Source organism: Schistocerca americana, chromosome 11 (assembly GCF_021461395.2).
Source record: "Schistocerca americana isolate TAMUIC-IGC-003095 chromosome 11, iqSchAmer2.1, whole genome shotgun sequence".
Taxonomy (NCBI): Eukaryota; Metazoa; Arthropoda; class Insecta; order Orthoptera; family Acrididae; genus Schistocerca; species Schistocerca americana.
Window position 1 is genome coordinate 60,662,137 of NC_060129.1, and position 17,302 is coordinate 60,679,438.

The window sequence follows — 17,302 nt, forward strand, 5'->3', positions numbered from 1 at the left end:
TCTTCCTGTCGGTTAAATTTCGCGTCTGTAGCACGTCATCTTAGTGGTGTAGCAATTTTAATGGCCAATAGTGTATTTTTCCCGTAAGTGTAGTAATGGCTACACCAGTATTGAGATTAAGTGAGGAAGCTAACAGCTAAGAAATACTTTTTATCGGGTATGTGTTTCTACAAACCCGAATGCATTAGGTACAGAGTTTGGTTGTTACTTTTAGGACCCTGTTGTGTGGCGTCATTCTTTATTTCGTAGCATAAGGGACTTCAGTCTGGGAGAAGATTCGCTAAGGGAGCGGATGGAAGAAAGCAGGAAGATTAGGTTTATGGAGTCGATATAGAGGTCATTAAAGACAGAGCACAAATTTGGATTGTGTCAAGTATGGGGAAGGAAATCGGCCCCGCCCTTTCAAAGGAGCCATCCCAGCATTCGCGTTGAACGATTTAGTGCTAAGGGGGAAAACCGAATCTGCAGCGTACATTAGATGTCAGAGACAATAATTGTAAACTGTAGCAAAAACAACAATTTTCTTGTCGAGGGAGTCCATGCATAAGATGATTTTCATTATAGTGTCTTCTGTCAAATATTCTACAAAAAGACTTGCCTATTAGAAGGACCTGACAAGAGAAGTATTCCCTGAGAGCACAAAATGCAGCGTAACTTCAACTTCAGTCTTTTCATCTACAGTACAATGCCAATTCGCCTAGTCGTATTGTTGACAGGGACTTCACTGGTAAGATCAATCATACTTTCGTAGACGACCTATGTCGACTATTCCCACCAGCCTGGCACCTACCTACAGGAATAACAAAACTGTGAAACAGTTGTCTCCGTCTGTTTCAACACGCTAATCTCCAAAATTGCTAGACGAACTCTCATGGAGCTTTCATAGGTTACTTGAGCATAGCCTGGGGCAAAACATAGGCTTTATTTCATCAAAATCTGATCACAGGAAAAGGATATCGGAGGCTGCTCAGTTTAGCAGCTTTGTGTTTATGCCTAGCTCAGTGCCACAAGTATTCTAGAAAATTCACGTCACTGACAGAATTAAATGCCGCAGTCTTATGTTTCAAACACAAACAAACATTGAATTTACTTGGCTAGGATGTTCGGGGTTACTGGTATCGGTATGTGTATCAAAAAATTAATGAAATTGTTTTGCTTCTTTTGACAGGTTTCATTTGTATTTGACTTCTTTGCTAGGAATTACGAATTTATGAATAAAGTGATGCTACATCGGTTTCACTTTTACTGACTGATGTAGGGAACTTAAAAAGGGATGGTATGCAAAGACACTTCCGTTGTGAAGCCTGTGAATATGGCTAGTATCCAATAAAATCGTCTGTGTTGAGCAATGTAAGAAAACTGCTACGTTACATACCTGAACAGTCTTTTATATCAAATGTTCTTTATTCCAGTCTTTGATCACAATATCAATTCTTTACATGATGATCGGTTTCAGTCCGCAATGACCATCCTCAGATCTACAATATACAAACATATACATGTAGTGAGCAGTGTGCCTTTAAACGTAACATAGCAATACGTATCACAATACACTATGATACAACCAGGGAAATCTACAGATAAAATACGGTAAAACGTACCTTTTCTACACCATGTCCTAAAGTGATAAGGCTGTGATGGCCTCGTCAAAACCTATAAATATACTCAGCACAGCATCGTCACATAGAGCTGAAAGAAGATGTAGAATAGGCCACATCCTTCACAGTCATTTTTGAAACTGGCTGCTGAAGTACAGTAGCTACCAGAATTATATTTGCCTACACCCTACATAGATGTCGCTACTGTGGGCTGAGATGTAGTCATTATTTACGTAAGAAACATAAACTGATAAAAACACATTAGGTCAAATACATGTTGCAGAGTTTTAAATATTAATAACTATTATAGAAATTTCTTTAGCTGTCATATAGACATTTTTATCTTTCATAGGTAATTTATAGGTTGCAACAGGCAATGTATTACGTATATTAATTTTTGACCGTAAATTCACCATAAAAGTTTCAGGCCTTCTATCTTTATACATTCGCTTTTAATAATTTTATGTGGGTAACTGTATTCGTCTGTTACTGTATCACAATTGGTTTCTATAATAGTTATCAATATTTAAAAATGTGCAACATGTATTTGACCTAATGTGTTTTTATCAGGTTATGTTTCTTATGTAAATGATGACTACTTCTAAGGCCAAAATAGCGACATCTATGTAGGACGTAGGCCAACATATTTCTGGTAGCTACTGTACTTCAGTAGCCAGTTGCAAAAATTACTGTGTGGACGATGTGGCCTATTCTGCACCTTATTTTAGATCTATGTGACGATGCTGTGCTGAGTATATTTACATGTCTTGACGATGCCATTATGGCCTTACCACTTTAGGACATGGTGTAAAAAAGGTACGTTTTACCGTATTTTATCTGTACATTTCCCTGGTTGTATCATAGTGTATTGTGATATGTATTGCTGTATTACGTTGAAAGACACACTGCTCACTACATGTATATGTTTGTATAGTGTAGACCTGAGGATGGTCATTGAGGACTGAAACCGGTCATCGTCTAAAGAAATGATATTGTGATGAGAGACTCGAATAAAAAACATTTGACAGTATTGGATCACTGTTTGTGTAGGCGACTATGTCGCAGTTGGTGAGTCTTTCTTCTGATGAACTTTGTGTATTGCTAATGGGTGAGAAAGTGAGAACTATAGCGTTTGAAGAAAAACTTAAAATTATTATAATTCATCCGATTCGCAGCATCTCTTTGTACCGACGCGTTGCGATTTTGCAACATACCATTCAATTCCCCATAAGCACTTTCACTCGAATCTTAGAACACTAAACGTGCTGTGCTGCAGTGTGCAACATTGCCTCTGCTTTTCTAAGTTCTCACAGCAGTCGTCCGTTGTTTTTCCGTGGATACGAGTAGCTGCAGTCAGTTGCTTTCAGATCACGATAAATATGACAGAAGTGTCGTATAAAGCAGAACAGATACTGCATTTAACAAGTAAACTTACATTTTATACAATCTGATAGATCGTTTTGTGAAATTATATCGATTTATGCTGATGAGTGAAGCTATCTCTTAGTTGCAGAAATCAAACATTGTGAAAATACTGTCACTATAAACCAATTAGTTCATATATGACGACCAGTCTCCTTATAAGCTCTAGTTTACATTTTCTCAATACCCTAAGTTACTGAGTTATTATGGGTATTTATTCTGCAGAATGCTTAGAGCTTTAAATCACCATGAAATCCAGGAACTGTTGAACGTCTGGGAGGACAGTGTCATAATTTGTCATATATAAGTTGTGCGCCTAGCAATTGATATTCCAAGAAATCATAACTATCGTCTGCTTTTGTTAGTACTTTTCAGAATTCCTTTGTTAAAGTAGCTGGAGGGAATCCTTAGAATTGGTGCTTTACTATTACGAGGAATTGAATTCTAAATTGTAAAATGAAGGTTTAAAGGAAACGCAGAAAAAAGAAGTGAGAATTTGATAGAATATATAGCTGACATCAGAGAAGCAGAAGTATTTAAGGTTAGTCGGAGTTATAGAAAGTGAAGGTGGCATAAAATTTTGTAGGAAAAATGCCTAAATTACAGCGATATTGTAAATCCCAGAAGAGGTACATTTACACTGAGATTCCATTGGTGAACATAATTGGGATATTGATAGGGTTGGTTTGATTGACAGTATGCTAGGAAGGTACAAAATATTCTAGAGGAGCAAGATGTGATGTGCACATATGTTTTACCATTATCTTGAGATGGCTGTAGAGAATTCCTGGTTGTTTTACAAATGCGTACTTGGAGACAAATGGTTTTCGTGGAAAGCAGTGAATCCAGCAGAGTTCCGGCTTGATTTAGCAGAAGTACTGAGATCGTGGTAGCAGAAAAGCAAGGGCCTTTTGTTACTAACAACTGTATGTCAGGTGACTGGCCGATGTGTACTAAGAAGGCGATGAAAATTTTCTTAAATGTAGGCGTTACGAGCAGATCAGGTGTTAGAACTACGGTTTGGAATCTGTTTAAACAAAATCAGTGATTGTTTCCAGGGATTTCGTATCGAGTAACACACCAGTCGAGCAATGCTTCACATGCAATACTTGTGCCCAAACAGAGCAAAGTCACAGAACAACATGTAGTTCTTTCAAAAAAACTTGGTTCCGAAAACAATAGCAACTTGTATGTTTTCCATCACGGAACAAGATTTTTTCCTTGTTACCGAAATGTAAGGTACCGAGATACTCGTATATAGGAAAAGGAAGTTGATACTGGTACCGTTACATGATGAAGTCTGCATTCGACGGCAGCATCTGAAAATGACCGACGTTGCAGTTTCATTTGTTGTAATTGTCAGGTTATGCGCTCCACCACTTCTCAACCTCACAGCTTTTCCGTTCGATCCTGGTGCAAACGGGAGCGAAAATTGATAAATCGCCTAAATACATCGCATTATGCAGAGTGGGCCTCAAGGGTCTCTTTCGTAATGCACACTAGCCTAACGTGAGAACGTCGATTAGTGTTGCAAAATACACTACTGGCCATTAAAATTGCTACACCACGAAGATCACGTGCTACAGACGCGAAATTTAACCGACAGGAAGAAGATCCTGTGATATGCAAATCATTAGCTTTTCAGAGCATTCACACAAGGTTGGCGCCGGTGGCGACACCTACAACGTGCTGACATGAGGAAAGTTTCCAACCGATTTCTCATACACAAACAGCAGTTGACCAGCGTTGGCTGGTGGAACGTTGTTGTGATGCCTCGTGTAAGGAGGAGAAATGCGTACCATCACTTTGGTAAAGTCCGGATTGTAGCCTGTCGCGATTGCGGTTTATCGTATCGCGACATTGCTGTTCGTGTTGGTCGAGATCCAATGACTGTTAGTAGAATATGGAATCGGTGCGTTCAGGAGGGTAATACGCAACGCCGTGCTGGATCCCAACGGCCTCGTATCACTAGCAGTCGAGATGACAGGCATCTTATCCGCACGGCTGTAACGAATCGTGCAGCCACGTCTCGATCCCCGAGTCAACAGATGGGGACGTTTGCAAGACAACAACCATCTGCACGAACAGTTCGACGACGTTTGCAGCAGCATGAACTATCAACTCGGAGACCATGCCTGCGGTTACCCTTGGCGCTGCATCACAGACAGGGGCCCCTGCGATGGTGTACTCGACGACGAACCTGGGTGCACGAATGGCAAAACGTCATTTTTTCGGATCAATCCAGGTTCTGTTTACAGCATCATGATGGTCGGATCCGTGTTTGGCGACATCGCGGTGAACGCACATTGGAAGCGTGTATTCGTCATCGCCATACTGGCGTATCACCCGGCGTGATGGTATGGAGTGCCATTGGTTACACGTCTCGGTCACCTCTTGTTCGCATTGACGTCACTTTGAACAGTGGACGTTACATTTGAGATGTGTTACGACCCGTGGCTCTACCCTTCATTCGATCCCTGTGAAACCATACTTTTCAGCAGGTTAATGCACGACTGCATGTTGCAGGTCCTGTACGGGCCTTTCTGGATACAGAAAAGTTCGACTGCTGCCCTGGCCAGCACATTCTCCAGATCACTCACCAATTGAAAACGTCTGGTCAATGGTGGCCGAGCAACTGCCTCGTCACAATAGGCCAGTCACTACTCTTGATGAACTGTGGTATCGTGTTCAAGCTGCATGAGCAGCTGTACCTGTACACGCCATCCAAGCCCTGTTTGACTCAATGCCCAGGAGTAACAAGGCCGTTATTACGGCCAGAGGTGGTTGTTCTGGGTACTGATTTCTCAGGATCTATGCACCCAAATTGCGTGAAAATGTAATCACATGTTAGCTCTAGTATAATATATTTGTCCAATCAATACTGGTTTATCTTCTGCATTTCTTTTTGGTGTAGCAATTTTAATGGCCAGTAGTGTAATATCAGGCGTGCAGCTGACTATAATACTGGACAGTTTTCTAAAACTGGACAGACGTGCTAATAGTATGAAAAGATTTTTCAGAGACCACTATCAATCACAATTTTTTAAATTTACTTAAGCTATTTAATGATGCAACATGTTTCGAGGTACGAACCCCAGCTTCAGACAAGAATGGCAATAGAAAATACAATCCATAAAACTGTACACAGATACTAAGTCTCGTAATTTAGCGTGGTCATCATCTGGAGGAAGAGATGGATAACTTAGTATAAGGCAACATTTAATTCGTTTGCTGGTCTGACACTGACATTACATTTTTAAACAATGTATACTGAAGCGGCAAAGAAACTGGTACAGGCAGGCGTATTCAAAAACAGAGTCAGAATACGGCACGGCTGTCGGGAACGCCTATATAACGCAACAAGTGTCTGGCGAAGTTGTTAGATCGGTTACTGCTGCTACAATGGCAGGTTACCAAGATGTAAGTGAGTTTGGTGTTATAGCACAGCATCTCCTAGATAGCCATGAAGTGGGATTTTACCATACGAACATATCACGAGTGTACTGTTAATAGCAGGAATCAGGTAAAAACACCAAATCACCGACATCGCTGCGGTCGGAAAAGGATCCTGCAAGAACGGGACCAACAATGACAGAAGAGAATCGTTCAGCGTGACAGAAGTGCAACCCTTACGCAAAATTCTGCAGATTTCAGTGCTGAGCCATGAACAAGTGTAGTCTCGATGGTTGACTGATCTGAGCTGGTATCAGCAGACAACGTGGCTTTGCTTTGCTGGTGCTGCGAATGGCTGAATAAATGGAAACTGCACCCATAATTGTTCTCGAGGGCATGCAGCTCTACTGTACGGTTAAACGATGACGACTTCCTCTTGGATGAAATGTCCCAGAGGTATAATAGTAATTGATTCGGATATCCGGGCTAGGAGTACTCAGGAAGATGTCGGAGCATAGAATGTTAGATCCCTTAATCGAGTAGGTAGGTTAGAAAATTAGAAAAAGGAAAAGGGGTAGGTTGAAGTTAGATAAAATGGAGATTAGTAAAGTTGGGTGGCAGGATGAACAGGACTTCTGGTTAGGTGAGTATAGGGTTAAAGATACAAAATCAAATACAGGTAGGGCAGGAGTCGGTTTAATAATGAATAAGAAAGTACAGATGCGGGTAAGTTACAATGAACATAGTGAACACATTATCGCAGCCAAGATACACACGAAGCCCTCACCTACCACAGTGGTACAAGTTTACATGCGATCCAGCTCTGCAGATGATGAAGAGACTGAAGAAATGTATGATGAGATAAAAGAAATTATTGAGATAAGGGAGACGGAAATTTAATTGTAATGGCTGAATAGAAGTGGATAGTAGGAAAATAAAGAGAAGGTAAAACAGTAACTGAATATGGATTGAGGGAAAGCAACGGTACAGAAAGCCGCGTGGTAGTATTCTGAACAGGGTATAATTTAATCATCGCGAACACTTTGTTCAAGAATCCACAAGGAAAGTTGTATACATGGAGACACGGGTGATTTCAGATTGATTATATGACGTTAATAGAGAGATTTTGAACCAGATTCATTATGTATTGGTGAGACAGAGATTTCGGAATCAGATTTTAAAACATAAGACATTTCCAAGGACAGATGTCAATTCTGGACCACAATTTAATGGTTATAAACTGTAGATTAAAACAAGAAATTGCAGAAAGGTAGGAAATTAAAGAGATGGGGCCTGAATAAGTTGAAATAACCAGACGTTGTCCGGAATTTCAGCGGGAGAATTAGGTAAACATTGACTGCAACAAGAGAAACGAATTCAGGAGAAGACGAATGGGTAGCTTTGAGAGTTGAGTGAAGCCAGCAGACGACGAAATGGAAATCCTTGGACTTCACAGGAGACATTAAATGTAGTTGATGAACGTAGAAAATACAAAAATGCAGCAATGAGGTAGGCAAAGGGAAATTCAAATGGCTCGAGGGCAGATGAACGAGTTTAGAAGCATATGCCACTATCTGTAAAATAGGTAGTGCCTACAGAGATATTAAAGAGGTTTTTGGAGAAAGAAGAGCGCAGACGGAAACCCATTAGAAGGAAAGGAGAAAAACGTCAAAGATGGAAGAAATAGATAGAATATATACAAGAGCTATACATGAGAAACGTATCTGAACGCATAATTATAAAAAGGGAAGAGGACGCAGCTGAAGATGAGATGAGAGAAACGACACTGCGAAGCACTGAAGTACTTCTATCGAAACAAAGCCCCGTGAGTAGACGAAATTCCGTCAGCGCTACTGATATCCTTGTGAGAGCCAGGTATGACGAAACTATTCCACCTGGCCTGCAATATGTGTGAGACAGACGAAATATCGTCAGAATTCAATAAGAATATAATAATTCGATTACCGAAGAGAGCAGGTGCAGACAGTTGTGAATATTACCGAAATACCAGTTCAGTAACTCATGGCTGCAAAATAGTAACACAAATTCTTTACAGAAGAATGGAAAATCTGGTAGAGGTCGACCTCAGGGAAGATCAGCTTGGATGAGGGAACAAGCGAGGCAGTACTAATCCTTCGACTTAGAAAATACGTAAAGGAAAGGCAAACCTACGTTTATAGCACTTAGGCTTAGAGAACGGTTTTGACCATGTTCAATGGAAAATTCTCCTTGAAATTCTAAAAGTAGTGAAAGTAAAAAACAGGTAGCGAGAGGCTATATGCAACTTGTTTACAAGCCAGACGGCAATTATAAGAGTCAAGGGGTATGAAAAGAAAGCACTGGTTGAGAAGGGAATGGACAGGGTTGTAGCCTAACCCGACGTTATTCAATCTGTACACCGAGTAAGCAGTACAGGATACAAAAGAAAAATTTGGAGTAAGAATTAAAGTCCAGACACAAGAAATAGGAGCTGTGAGGTTTGCCGACGTCACTAATTCTGTCAGAGACAAGAAAGGACTGGGAAGAACAGCTGAATGGCATGGACGGTGTCTTGAAAGGAGGACATAAGATGAGCATCAAGGGAAGCTTTTGGATAATGGACTGTAGTCCAGTTAAGTGTGGTGACGCTGAGGTAACCACATTAGGAAAGGAGACACTAAAAGCAATAAATGAGTTTTTTTTATTTCGGCGGTAAAGTAACTGATAGTGGCCAAAGTAGAGAAGATGTAAAATATAGACTTGTAACGAGAAGAAAAGCATTCGTCAAGAAGAGAAATTTGTTATAAAAAAGTATATATTTAAGTATTTGAATGTCTTTTCTGAAGCAAGAGAAACGTCGACCATAAACAGTTCAGACAAGAGAATAGGAACTTCTGAAATGTGGTGCAACAGAAGAAAGATGAGGATTAGATGGGTAAATCGCGTAAGTAATGAGGAAGTACTGAATATAATTGAGGTGCACAGGATATTAGTGGAACAACTTGAATAAAGAAGGGATCGGTTGACAGGACACGTTCTGAGGTAAAAAGCCAATTCAGTACTGGAGGGAAGTGTAGAGGCCAAAAATTGTAGAGGGAAACCAAGAGATGAATGCAGTAAGCAGATTCAGAAGGATGTAGGTCGGATTAGTGGCACAGAGATCAAGAGTCTTGCACAGGATAGAGTAGCATCAATCCAGTCTTTGGAATGAAGAGAACAACAACTATGCCAGGCGAGCGTGCCCGGTACGCTAGTATTTACAGTTTATGTTAATGATCTAGTTGATGGCTATGACTCTGTTCGCAGGAGATGTTGTGATCTATAGGAGTGTCGCAACGCCAGGAGACTGTAGCAAAATTCTCGAACGACTGCCGAGGATCGATCACTAGTACAGGGATTGGCACTTGACTCTGGGCATAAATAGGTGGAAGGTGTTATGCATAAATCTGTCAAGAGACCAGATTTTGTCCGATTATAGTATGTGGAACAAATAACTGTAAAATATAATAGGCAGTGAAATGAGAACTGAACACCCGCCACAATGGGATAATGATGTGGTTCCATTCAAAAGCAAACTGAGCGAGGTGAAGCAGTGGTTAACCACACTGGACTCGCATTCAGGAGGACGACGGTTCAACCCCTGTCCGACCATCCTGATGTAGGTTTTCCGTGATTTCCCTAAATACCTTCAGGCAAATGCCGAGATGGTTCCTTTGAAAGGGCACGGTCGACTTCCTTCCCCGTCCTTCCCTAATCCAATGAGACCGATGACCCCACTGTTTGGTCTCTTCACCCAAACAACCCAACCCACTCAAAAGCAATCATGACACACGTTACAACATTGATTGGTACAGTGCTGTTGGCCTTTGGCGGATACAAAACCGGACCCAGTCTTTCATTTCCTCGTCCGACTGAAACCGACGTCCATGCATGTCTCTCTTCAGTTCGCCAAAGATGTGAAAATCGCAACGTGAACGATCTGGGCCATACAGAGGAGCTTGCAACGCTTCCCAACCAAATCGCTGAAGCGCACCCTTCATCCGGTTGGCGGTGTGGAGGCGGGCATTATCCTGCAATTTGCGTGAACAGCTTTGGATTTCATTTCCGGGGCAGATGTGTGGTGTTCCCAGAGTTCGCTTTGCCATTTGGCATCGGGCTCTCGTATTATTGTCGGTCAAATGGTTCAAATGGCTCTGAGACCTATACGACTTAACTTCTGAGGTCATCAGTCGCCTAGAACTTAGAACTACTTAAACCTAACTAACCTAAGGACGTCACACACATCCATGCCCGAGGCAGGATTCGAACCTGCCTCCGTAGCGGTCGCTCGGCTCCAGACTGTAGCGTCTAGAACCGCACTGCCACACCGGCCGGCTATTGTCGGTCAGAATGAGTCCGCTGCGCGATAACTCTCACACACACACTGCCAACTGGACGAAGGGAATACTTCAGTGATTGACTTGGGAATCACAGCAACATCATCTGGATGAATCACCATGTGATTTTCACATCTTTGACGAGCTGAAGAGACATATGTGGACGTTGTTTTCAGTGTAGTCAGCAACCCAGACTCTTGAAGCAGTGGAAGCACTTCGAATACTGCCAGGGAGTTTCGTTTCCCACGTAATGATGCAAATGATGGGGTATTTTTAGGTTCTTTGATAATGGCGCACTTTTTGCCAAGTGTTCATTGAGGCTCTGTAGGGCTGTCAGATACTAGTCAAGTGCACGAGAAAGTCATTTTCTGACACATAAAACTGGGATCAACTTTTCCAACATCCCACGGTATCATTAAATACGCTGTGGGCAAGGAGATTCATCTGGAGTTTCTTGAAGTGATGAGAAATCTTGTGATATTGACAGATTGAGCAATACCCTGGCGGTGATGTCAGGGGTTGTATATTTTGAATAATCGTATGCTTTGGGAAAATGCCATGGTGTCATTCACGAACTACATCAAGAATCTGGTAGGCTCTTCTGATATAAATGAAGCCATTGGGAAAATCATTGCTTGACACCAAAGTCCACAGCTGACATTTCCCTAGATTCCATGAAATCAGTAGAAACAGATTGAACATAGAAATGAGCTGGAGGTTGTTGAAGCAGTGAAGCACTTCACGTACTGGCAGAGACTGCCTGTTGGCATGGGAATGATGTCATGGATTGGCTACTTTTACATCGTGGGCTGTCTTCACACTTTTTACCAAGAACTGCATCTTGGCTCCATAGGGTTCTCAAGCACAATTGAAGTCCCTGGGAAATTGATTGTCCAACAAAACATACCACAGCCAAATTTTACCTAGATCTCGTGAAACCAGTACAAACACTCTGAGCAGAAGGATGCAGCCGGAGGCTCTTGAAGTAGTGGGAGCACTTTTCATACTGACAGAGAGAGTCTATTTCCACGGGAATGATACCAAGAATAGTGTATTTTAACTGTTTTTGGAGATTTTGTACCCTGTTACAAGAGCCCCATGAGACTCTGTGGGGCTCTCAGATACTAGTGGAGCATATTAGAGAGTCAGTTTTTGCCACAAGACACTATAGTTTAGCATTATATACATCCTGTGGAACCAATAGAAACACTTTGGACAACAAGACCCAGCAGGAGTTTCTTGAAGTGGTGGGAACTCTTTTCATGTTGCTAAAGTGCTTGTTGACCTTGCAATGATGTCCAGGATTGCATATCTTCAGGCAGTCTGCAAAGAGTTCCATCAAGACCCTGCAGGGCTCTGCAATCGCAGTGAAACCTATGAGACCCTGGAGTGCTCTTCGCTACGAGTGAAGCCCAAAGTAAATTAATCTTGTGACACATGAATCGATGGATCAGCATTATCTACAGCTCATGGAACCATTTCAAACATTTTGGGCAAAGAGACCCACCTGGAGTTTCTTGACGTGGTGGGAACACTTGTTATACGCCAGACTGCCCACTGTCCATTCTGAAAGGATTAGAGCATATGCAACGACATCATGGCACGAAATTCATAATCTGCTCCAATTCCCAAAGTGCTCTACAGGCTCTCGAACAGATGTACCCAACAGATCGGATGGTGCAAGAAGTGCAGGACACACTCCTGCTCTTGCAAAAGCAGGGTAAGGATGTCATTTTCTGCTGGGTTCAAGGGCACACAGGGATTTCCTGGAAATGAACGCGGCTGCCAAGGAGGCTTTGCTCCATCCCACCTCCTACTCGCTGTTCCGTTCCCCTGCAGGCAATAACATCTTTCGTGACTCGAAAGGTCATGCGTTGGGTGGCTCAGTGGCTGGAAGCGAGGGACAATAAGCTGCGAGCGGTGAAGGATTCTGTCCGACCGTGGCTCAACTCCTTCCGACAACGACGAGCTGAGGAAGTAGCCCTTCCATGGCTTAGAATAGGGCAGTGTCCGTTGACACATGGTTTTCTGTTACGTCGTGAGGAGCCACCAACGTGTCAGACATGTGGGACACAGCTGTCGATACGACATATTTTAACTGAGTCTGTTTTATATGCGGGTTTGAGGGAAGATTTCAGTTTCCCACCAGACCTGCCCTCTATTTTAACTAATAATCAGGCGAGTGTCACTAAAGTTTTACGTTTTTGTGTGATGTCTGGACTTCTTCCCAAAATATTGGGATTGAGATCTTAATGTGCTGTAAAGTGGTTTGGTCACCCATTATTTGTAAGTGGTCACTCAGCCACCGTTAATTATTTTACCTGTTTTGTACTGCTATTTTATTTATAGTTTTATCTAACTGTTTTGATGTGCTGTGTCCAATCCTGCAATTTGAACATTTCCAATTCTCGGAAAGATCGGCTCTGAATTGATACTTGTTTAACAGATCTTGGCTGCACTCATCAACATTTCTTTTGGGAATGGACACTGATAACCTCGTTGTTATGCGCCCTAAAACACTAATCATCATCATCACTGCCCACTGTCCTGGGAAAGATGCCAGGGCTTGCGAATTTTCAGACAGTGCTGATAATTGTGGTACTGTCTGCCAGGAGTTCTTATCCAGACCCTGTAGTGCTCTTGGATACCAGTCAGTCCTACAGGAAATTCACTGCCCATCTCGTTAGCCCAGGACTGAGTGTTACCTGGATCTCAAGACAGCTGTGGAAACACTTTGGATAGAGACACGTACCTGGAGGTTCTTGGATACCAGTGAATGCTACAGGAAATTGACTGCCCATGTCGTTAGGCCAGCACCGAGTGTTACCTGGATCTCAAGACAGCTGTGGAAACACTTGGGACAAAGACACGCATCTGGAGGTTCTTGCATACCAGTGAGTCCTACAGGAAATTGACTGCCCATATCGTTAGGCCAGCACCGAGTGTTACCTGGAACTCAAGACAGCTGTGGAAACACTTTGGACAGAGACATGCATCTGGAGGTTCTTGCATACCAGTGAGTCCTACAGGAAATTGACTGCCCATCTCGTTAGGCCAGCACCGAGTGTTACCTGGATCTCAAGACAGCTGGGGAAACACTTTGGATAGAGACACGTACCTGGAGGTTCTTGGATACCAGTGAATGCTACAGGAAATTGACTGCCCATGTCGTTAGGCCAGCACCGAGTGTTACCTGGATCTCAAGACAGCTGTGGAAACACTTTGGACAGAGACATGCATCTGGAGGTTCTTGCATACCAGTGAGTCCTACAGGAAATTGACTGCCCATCTCGTTAGGCCAGCACCGAGTGTTACCTGGATCTCAAGACAGCTGTGGAAACACTTTGGACAGAGACACGCATCTGGAGGTTCTTGCATACCAGTGAGTCCTACAGGAAATTCACTGCCCATCTCGTTAGGGCAGCACCGAGTGTTACCTGGATCTCAAGACAGCAGGGGAAACACTTTGGACAGAGACACGTATCTGGAGGTTCTTGCCTAACCAGTGAGTCCTACAGGAAATTCACTGCCCATCTCGTTAGGCCAGCACCGAGTGTTACCTGGATCTCAAGACAGTTGTGGAAACACTTTCGACAGAGAGACACTCCCACACACCTGGAGGTTCTTGAAGCGGTGCGAGCGGCAGATGCGCGCCAGCAGCAGCCTGAGGACGTCGGCGCGGCTGCGGCTCCTCCTGGTGGAGCCCCCGCGTCCAGAGGCGGAGGTGGCCAGCAGCAGACTCTCCACATCCTCCTTGCCCTCCGCCTCCTCGTCCTCCGGCCGCTCCTCGCCCTCCGTGCCGCTGGCAGTGCCCTTCCCGCTGCCCTCCTCTTCCTCCTTGATGGACGCGGCACGGGGCAGCCCCAACTGGGAACAGAGAGCAACGAACCACTCTCTAGTCGGCATTTCGGACCACAGTGCTTGGCACCCCAAATGGCGCCTCAGTATTGGATCGCTTGATTGCAGCACTCCAAATGTGAAGTCCTAAGAAAAGAGCATCCCATATTCTTAAGCCTAGAAGTGTAAACCATGCTCACTCTGCTCTGGACTTTTTTTATTTCTTACTATGCATTAGGGACTACATATACACAGTCCGCTGCCACCAATGTAATTGGATGTAGTGGAGGGAAGGGGTTTAAAATAGTGATATGTTGTTGTTTAATTAATTTGAATGATAATTAATTGAACCCCTAAGCGGCCGACAAGTGTTGATATACCTCGATGGGGACAGCTGAAAATCTGTGCCCTGACCGGTACTCGAATCCGGGATCTCCTGCTTACGTGGCAGACGTTCTATCCATCTGAGCCACAGATTAATAGCGCGATTGCAGGGACTTATCCCTTGCACGCTTCCTGGGAAACCCACTCTCGCAACTGTCCACAATCTACATTCCTAATAGATATTTTCCCATCCACTCATTACTCGCACACACTAAGGTGACGATTCCCTTACGAGGGGTAGCATTTAACTATATATATGAAGATAGTAACTGTTCGTATGTAACCCACCAGGTTAGCCGAGAGCGCTAACGCCCTGCTTCCTGGACTAGGGTAGGCCCGCCGTTGGTCGGTGTGCTGGCCAGTCTGGATGTGGTTTTTAGGCGGTTTTGCACATCCCACTAGTTGAATACCGTGCTGGTCCCCATCTGAACACGCTCGCACTATTCCATTAATTACACTCGACGCAGACAGGTGGGGTACACTAATTCCGTCCCGGGGGGGGGGGGGGGGGGGAGTATGGTGTGGCGGCAGGAAGGGGATCCGTTCGCCCCTTTCCACTAACCTTGCCACATCCGTTCCTAACAATGCCGACCCTGCGTCAGTGTGGGACATGGCGCCGGTGAAAGAAAGAAAGAAAAGAAAGTAACTGTTCGTATGTAGGTCGTGGACAGTTGGGAATGTGGGTCTCATGGGAATCGTGCAACGGATAAGTCCCTGCAGTCGCGCTATTCATATCTGTCCTCGGTGGCTCAGATGGATAGAACGTCTGCTCTGCAAGCAGGAGATACCGGGTTCGAGTCCTGGTCGGAGCATAGATTTTCAGCTGTCCCCATCCAGATATATCAACAACACCTTTCGGCCGCTGAGGGTTTCAATTGATTATCATTTATTCTAGAGAAGCTGCACGGTCATCAATGGTATCTGTTCTTTCGAGAATAGTTGCTACCTTCATATATATAATTAATTTGACATAAATATTTCTTTATGGGTCACTGTGACCCTGGTGTCCACATGGTGTAACTGTTCTGTCGCTGAGTGTAAAGAGAAGTGACTTTAGCTCTGGATCACTTTGAAGTTTTCCATTGAAATTTTTCCATGACAGTTTTTACTTAGTCTGTGATATTAGATGTCTTAACATTAACATCGATTAAAAAAGTACATGAGAGAGGTGAAATGAAATGAGTTTAGTAGACGAGGGTCCAATATCATTACAAAAGATTCTGATAAAATGCCACGTAGGAGTGATATTTTACTACCCAAAGATGGTATGTGGGAAGCATTGTTAAGAACACAATTGTGAAAGTTACGTAAGTGATTTTCTTGATGAAAGTGATTCTGTAACTATTGCTCGTGCAGCAGTTACGGACAATGGCGAAAGTGATCACACAGCCGAATCCTCAGCCAGTGATGAAAAAAATACAGTCGTTCAGAGTAAGAATCGTAATTGTTGGAATGCATAGCACAGACCTGCCAGCTGCCGATGACACTGTATTCCGTATTTCAAGAATGTGGAAATAATGAATGAACGGATTTATGAATAACTGAGAACACCTCAAAATATTCGTGTAAGGTCTGCATTTTATCAAAAGAATAGCATTATCATCCAGTTACACCGTAAATAAAGTCTTTAGTTCTGGATCACTTTCAAGTTTCTCCACTGAAGTCATTCCCTGACAGTTCCTAATTGGTCTCGGATTTTGGACGCTTTATCATTAACATCGATTTAAAAAGTGCATCGTTCACTCCTCTCGAACAGGTAATGAAGGCCGAAAGGCACCGACCGACCGCCGTGTCATCCTCAGCCCACAGGCGTCACTGGATGCGGATATGGAGGGTCACATGGTCAGCACACCGCTCTCCCGGCCGTATGTCAGCTTACGAGACCAGAGCCGCTGCTTCTCACTCATGTAGCTCCGCAGTTCGCCTCACAAGGGCTGAGTGCACCTCGCTTGCCATTAGCGCTCGGCAGACCGGATGGTCACCCATCCAAGTGCTAGCCCAGCCCGATGAAGCTTAACTTCGGTGATCTGACGGGAACGGGTGTCACCAAAAATAAAGAGAAGCACATGAGAGAGGTGAAATGAAATGAGTTTAGCAGACGAGGGTTCAATTTCACCATAAAATATTCTGATTTCAAGCAGTTACTCCAGAATGGGATTGAAGATAACTACAACCCTGCTGTACACTTCGTGTGACAGTTTCACAGGCATACATCTACATCTACATACATACTCCGCAATCCACCATACGGTGCGTGGCACAGGGTGCCTCGTACCATAACTAGCATCTTCTGTCCCTGTTCCACTCCCAAAC

The 17,302-nt window shown here is 43.5% G+C and overlaps 1 protein-coding gene across 1 annotated transcript in view; it reads right to left on the reverse strand.

The window, feature by feature from the left end:
* Positions 1–17,302, reverse strand: part of LOC124553239 (tbc2 translation factor, chloroplastic-like) — a 486,991-nt gene that overhangs the window by 52,484 nt on the left and 417,205 nt on the right. The window contains exon 4 of the mRNA XM_047127128.1: positions 14,384–14,635. Coding sequence (XP_046983084.1) covers positions 14,384–14,635 — 252 coding nt within the window. The remainder of the gene's footprint in view (positions 1–14,383; positions 14,636–17,302) is intronic.